The following is a 6,201-nucleotide window of genomic DNA, read 5'->3' as shown; positions in this document are numbered from 1 at the left end:
TATTTAGTCTCCCCAGCATCAGGAGGACTCTCAGTGCACCCCAGGTAGTACGTAGCAGCAGAGCTTGTACAGCTTGTCAGTGGAATCCAAAGCAGAGGCAGAAGAGGAGGCAGGGATGGGTTCTTGCATTCCCAAGAGGATCATCAAATCAAAGAAACTAATAAAAGCTCCAAACCATGTCAGTCATCTTTTTTACCTACTATTTGCTCAAAAATTGTGTGGTATTTCAGCCTCTTCTTTGTGGGTAGCGTTTAATCATTATGACTGTTAGGTATTTTGTAGTGAAACCTTAAAAATTTGGCTCTTCCCCAAATACATGAATTCACTAACCTTAAAGAGCAGTTGCCTGAAGAACGTTTTCGGTGTCATGCAATGTTACAGTCTCAATCACCCACTCCTGCTCCATTTCCACAGGGCAGTTGGTAGGGTGGTTTACTTTGCTGGTTGCTTTTTAAACTGTTCAGAAGCTAAACAAACTATGTTGTTATTTACATACGGACTTGTTTGTGAGCTGTTCAACAGCATAAATAACCTTACTGTAAAGGTAAATAACCTGTTTGGCTGTTGTTTTTCCTTCTACCCTCCCTGGTCCATCCCCTCTCCTGGACACACATACAGAGAAGGGCAGTCTGCTTAATTGGACTGATTACTTTTTTTGTTTCTGTTGTGTTTCCTGAAGCCTGACTTAGAAGGTCAGTGTCATGAACAATTTGGCCCTAGCTTTTCCACCTCAGTTGTCGTCACTGAACTGGATGTTTAGCTTTCCACATTTCCTTATTTCATGGGTGGTTTTAAAATAGTTCACTGCTTCTCTCTGTATGTTTGTAAGGGTTTTGCACACCTTCGTGTTCCTTCTTTCTTCTGTTGCTCCCTCTTAGTTGCGCTGTGAATTTGCCAGCGGTATAGGTGGTGGAAGATATTTTAAATTATTGTGAGATCTGCTGATGAAAAGGCTATGGGTGAGCTCAGTGTTGTTAAAAGACAGTGTTGATGTGATACCTTGAACTGGAGGCTGTTTCTGCAGAGGCTCTTGAATTATTGCATAGGGCAAACCCTAGTGCTTGCATTGTGTAATGTCCTTTCCCAGCCCATTGTCTTCTATTAAATCATTTTGTAGTTCAAATCCATCTCTTACTCTCACAGGCATGTCCTTTGTTCCTCATCCACCTGCACCCTTCCGTCTGTCAAACAACAAAGCACTCTTTGATCAGAATTAAATATTTAACTTTATGATAGGAATGTCTTGGAAAAGAAGAGCACAGTTCTAGGCATAAGTGTTTCGTCCTCTGGAAGAGTGGAAAATGAGGTGATGGAAAATGCCAGGTTGTAGTTTGCAGGCAGCAGCATTTAAATGGTTTGCTATAATCATATTAGGATAGAATTAAACCGAGTTCGTTATTTTGTACTGCAGTGAAATAGGGCTGTTACTGATCATTTTCTCCTCCCTCTTGCTTTGATGATTAGGATGAACACTCGAGCAGCAAAAATTGCAGGAGTTCTGCAGCAGTGCACGGAGAAACTGGTGTGAGAGGGTCTGAGTTGGAGTTCTGTGTCCTTGCACATGAGAGCTCTGGTGCTTCCCTAATAGACTGAAAATGAGACCACTGCTGCTTTGTAAGAGGTCTGTTCCAGCCACATTGCTCTACAGCTTGGCAGATGGTGGCATGTGAATGGTTTTGTATTGATTGGATGGATTTGCCTCGGGGTAAGAGGAGTGTGGGTCCTTAAAGATGCACTTCTAGATTTTTTTTTTCCTTATTATTTGAAAAAAAAAATAATATAGTTACAAAACACTTCTCTTTAAATCAGAGGAGTGTGTGGTAATTGAAGCACTGAAGTTACCTGGAAATAAAAAGTCCTTAAATAGATTATCACAAAGACCAAAAAGCCAAGAATACTTATTTACTAAATGATTACGTTTTTACATTAGAAGAAAGTGACACTTTTAATTAGTGTTCAAGGCATATGGTGAATGAGAAAATAAGCTTATTTCATGCAAACAGAAATCGATGCAAATAACCTTTCTCCTCATATAAAAAGGGATGACTTGAAACTCAATACATATTCAAGGAGGTTAAGTCATTACTGCATCACTTTAATATTAGTTAAAGGCCAACAAAGAAAATCACTACTCTGCATATACTTACTCAGCAAGGATTGCCATAAATGAAAGAATTAGGTGATAGTACTTTGTAGGTGATAAATCTGAAGAAGCCCTTGTCCACATAATGCATTTATTCTTTAACCCCAGTAAATAACCTTTTGGGTTCTGCCTTTAGCGCTGGTAGTTGCCAGAGATGCCTTAATTCTCCAGCGATTCATCCCAGCTGGTAAAGACATTTTGTGATGCTCTTGGTTTAGTGTTCTTTCTCACACCTCTGTTTTGTGCTTCAGTTTCGTAGATGTTGTTTGTAAATACTTTGCTATGAAATGACTTTTCAAATGTGTTTGTACAGCACCTAACACAAAGATCCCAATCTCATTCAAGCCTCTGGGTGTTGCTGTGGAGTGTTGAGTGAAATCGTACTTTTTAGAATCGTAATGGAAGTATTCCTTTAGGTGTTTGACCTTAAATAAAATGCAATTAAAAAAAAAAAACCAACTTAAATAGCTTGCAGATGGGTAGGAAGGGGACAGTTTGATAACTTGGGGGATTCGGATGCTGTTGAAAACTGGATCCTTTCCGTGTGTTTCAGTCTTGTGCTCTGATGCGTGCAACAGTGGTTTCGTAAGTGAATTTAAGCCAAAATACATCATAGCGGTATCTTATCAAGTTGTCTCCAAATTTGCTTGAAGGTATAGCTCCTATTTTCTAACAGACTCTACCCACATGTGAATTATTTACATGCTGAATTTTGTGTTTCCGTGAAAGAACACTGTCGTGCTGAACTTAATGCTAATTTTGTTCCTTCTGCGGTACAGACCATTTCTATGGGCGTGCTTTCCCTTTTAGTTACACTTTGTTCTCACAACTGATTGGGTTTTATCATTTAGTTAATTTTTGCTGAATGAAATGCTCCTGTATAAATTTTAAGGTCCCTTTAAAAAAAAAAATCCATGGTAAAAGTGAAGTGATTTTAAGGTTGTTCTTTTTCTTGCGTGGGCTTGCTTCTGGGGAGGAAAGGGCATAAAACAGTGCAAAATATTATATTTTTTTCTCCTTCTGCTTGATAAGTGTAGGGATGATTTATGCTGTACATCACAACCAGCAGCTATTCCAACAAAAAAAAAAAATCTTTAAGATGGTTACTTGAATCTGTGTACACTGCCCACCTGGTGGTTATGGAGTGAACTGTTACTTTAAAGAATAGTTTAAACAACAGCCATGTTTGGGGCAGGCTAATCTTGCAAAGAGAGCAGTACATATAACAGGAGTCTACAGTGTGATAAGGGGAAAATTCAGCTCACTGACTAGATGTTTTAATGTGCGAACTCTAGGGAAATAACATATTGACTATTCTGTTGTGCGCAAGAAAATTGAAGAACCCTTTGCAGACAGAGGGCTTGCAAAGGATTCTTTCTGTTTCTCTTAACCAAAATCTGTGGCAAGATGTTTGAAATCAGCAGGACGCTTAATGCTGCTTTGTTAAATAATGAGGTAATATTTTGTCACTTTTTCTGGGCAGCATCTGTTTTTTTTCTCCTTTTTCATATGTTTGTGAAGGATTCAGTTTAATCTTATGAAAGTAAGATATTCTTTTAAAAAAAAAATCATTCTTCAATTTATTATTATTTTTTTTTCCTTTTGATGCTTTTGGAGAATTGGGTTGTCTTTTTTTATTTGCGGTTTCAATCGGCTGCTGTTGCCTAGGACATTATGCCACGTAAGGCTTCTAAACTGCACAGAGTAGGTAGTTATTAACGCTGAATTGGCTTCTGGTATAGTCCATCTGGGCTCTGTATGAGAGAGCTTGCTAGCGGCTACTGATGCTAAGATACCCGCAACCTTTGGGATGTATGCGTGGTGGAGAGGGGCTCAGTGATATGAGATCACTTCTTTTAAGGGAAACTGTCATTAATGAGTCAAGAAACTGCTCATTTATGGTAAGGAGAGGGAGGGGGGGGGGAGGCTGGGAAAACAACCCTGTGATTTCATTTTGATATTGGATTAGCTGTTTTAAGACAAGTTTCTTTTTTTGTGGGGATGGAAGATTGCATTAAAAATATGCTTTGCTCAGGGGCTTTGCTGGCTGATGCTGGAGAGACTGTTGTTGAGAATCTGATGCTTTACAAATGTGTCACAAGCGTGATGCGGTGGTCAGTCCCTTACCCTGACAGATAAATGGTACTATTGGAAACACGAGAATAAGGTTGACTTTTTTTTTCTTCCCAACAATAGGAATCTGCCTTTGTCTTTACAGAGAGAGGCCTCTGAGGACGTTTGAGCGTTTGTTTTAGCGTTCCTCGGGAAGACTGTGTGTGTGGGGTGCTTTGGGGGGACAGTGGTCAGTGTGCAGAGTACCTGGATTTATAGACGGATAAGATAGCTTAATTATTTTTTTTAGAGGAGCGGCGTGCAATTATTGTTTCAGAAAAATGGCTGAATCTTTTTAATATGCATAATGAATTTATAGTAACAAAGTAGGGTGAAGTTGAAAAGACTTAAAAATAATTTCTGGATGCCGCCTTTGGTGTTATTAACCCCTGAAGAGACCTTAAGTAAAAATTTGCATTACAAATCTAACTTTAATATTCGATGTATATTTGCACACGAATGTATGGTAATATACTAGCTCTGTAGCGTTTTGATGCCTGTGTGTTCAGTCTACCAGGTCACTTAAATATTTGAGTTAGGAAATCTATCTTACGAGCTGGTTTAATCTCTACTAGTTTTTTGCCAAGCTACAAATGTGCTCAAAAAGATGCATGGTGAGAGAAATCCTCTGCAGCCTCTTACATTGTTCATATTTTAATTGAATTCAGTGCTCATTCCACAAATGGATTCTATGATGTCTTTTTAAATGCAATTTTTCTCCTTGCTTGGTCTGTTTGTAGCTAGATTTTCTAAGCTTACTATATTTCATGTGTTTTATTGGTGTGTTTAGTCTGTGTGTGTGTTTGAGTGTGTCTGTGGCTTAAAGAAATTTAAAAATGTACAGAATGCCAGTTCAGAGCTTAGCAGTTCAGAGGGCATATTTATACTTTAGGAGAAAAAAAATAATAAAACTTCTAGAACAATGATTATCTGCTTACATATTTTTGAAAATGGTTTCAGTGGTTTGTAGCCAGGTTTTTCTTTCTCCAGGAAAGAGCTAAGTGAGCTTTATAACATGGCCCATCCTAGCACTCTCCGTTCTTAGCTCTTCTGTTTTTAAAACGCTTGCGATGATACTGAATTTAAAAAAAAAAAACAACATAATTTGGCTGTTGAAATGAACGTGCGAGTGGTAAACTGGAATGATTCCTCTGTATGTTAGTAGCGTAATACTCTGTCGCTTTAGTTGAGATGAACGTAAATTGGAGGTTAGTTGTGATTGCAGGATGCCATGCCTGGTTACTTTGGCCAAAAATGGGCTTTAGGGAGAACTGGCTCCAAGTAAAGAGGAAGAAGTGATTGCTTCCCAACTCCTGAGAATTTTTAATAAACTTGCTGTGCTTGGGAGAGGCTTAAATATTGCTGTTTGGAAGTGAAGTTCTGTTAGTTTGTCGGTGGCAGCGAGCAGAGGATTAATGAGTGTGCATTGTTAAGTTGAGCACGTTTCTCTCTAAGGCTGGGGGGGGGGAAAGTTCGCCGTTGTTTTATTTCCTGTAGAGCTGAAGAATAATGAAGCGAGGTGGTGAAATAATTCTGAAATACTACTGTCGTTGAGGGGGAGCGCTCTGATAAATAGGTGTCTGCTGTGCCTCAGACAGCGTCAAGTGGCAGCAATATCAAATCCACTTCTAAAAATATGTATTTTAAAAAAAAAGAAAACCTCACAGGGCCGAAGGAAGGAGAGATGGGTTGATTATTAAAATCAATAGTACCTGAAAATAAATGCGGCTTTAAATGCACGTTGAAGTGCTTTTGTTGTGCCTTTAAGCCTAGAGGCAGATCATTAAATATGCATTTCTCCGGAAAGCAACTGTCGAAAAAGATAAGGTAGTTAAAATACGCCGGACCTGGGAGCCGGGCGTGCAGGAGGTAAGAAGATGTAGGCACTGGAGCATGGCCGAGGTACGACATCGCTGCGGCCCAGAGCTCCTGTGCCGGTGGGGTGG

At 39.3% G+C, this 6,201-nt stretch overlaps 1 protein-coding gene across 2 annotated transcripts in view; it reads left to right on the top strand.

Annotated features, from left to right (window-relative positions):
- The first annotated feature begins 3,401 nt into the window (after window positions 1-3,401).
- ELAVL4 (ELAV like neuron-specific RNA binding protein 4) overlaps window positions 3,402-6,201 on the top strand; it is a 75,461-nt gene continuing 72,661 nt past the window's right edge. Inside the window, exon 1 of one of the 2 annotated variants that reach the window (XM_014939381.1) lies at window positions 3,402-3,598. In XM_014939381.1, coding sequence (XP_014794867.1) covers window positions 3,551-3,598 — 48 coding nt within the window. In that variant the 5' untranslated portion in view covers window positions 3,402-3,550. Of the gene's footprint in view, window positions 3,599-3,924; window positions 4,045-6,201 lie in introns of those variants that run through there. The other variant, XM_014939380.1, reaches the window with a different exon arrangement.

This window comes from Calidris pugnax, unplaced genomic scaffold (assembly GCF_001431845.1).
Source record: "Calidris pugnax isolate Ruff unplaced genomic scaffold, ASM143184v1 scaffold18, whole genome shotgun sequence".
Taxonomy (NCBI): domain Eukaryota; kingdom Metazoa; phylum Chordata; class Aves; order Charadriiformes; family Scolopacidae; genus Calidris; species Calidris pugnax.
Note: the sequence above shows the minus strand (reverse complement) of the source record. Positions and strands in the feature narration are given on the sequence as shown.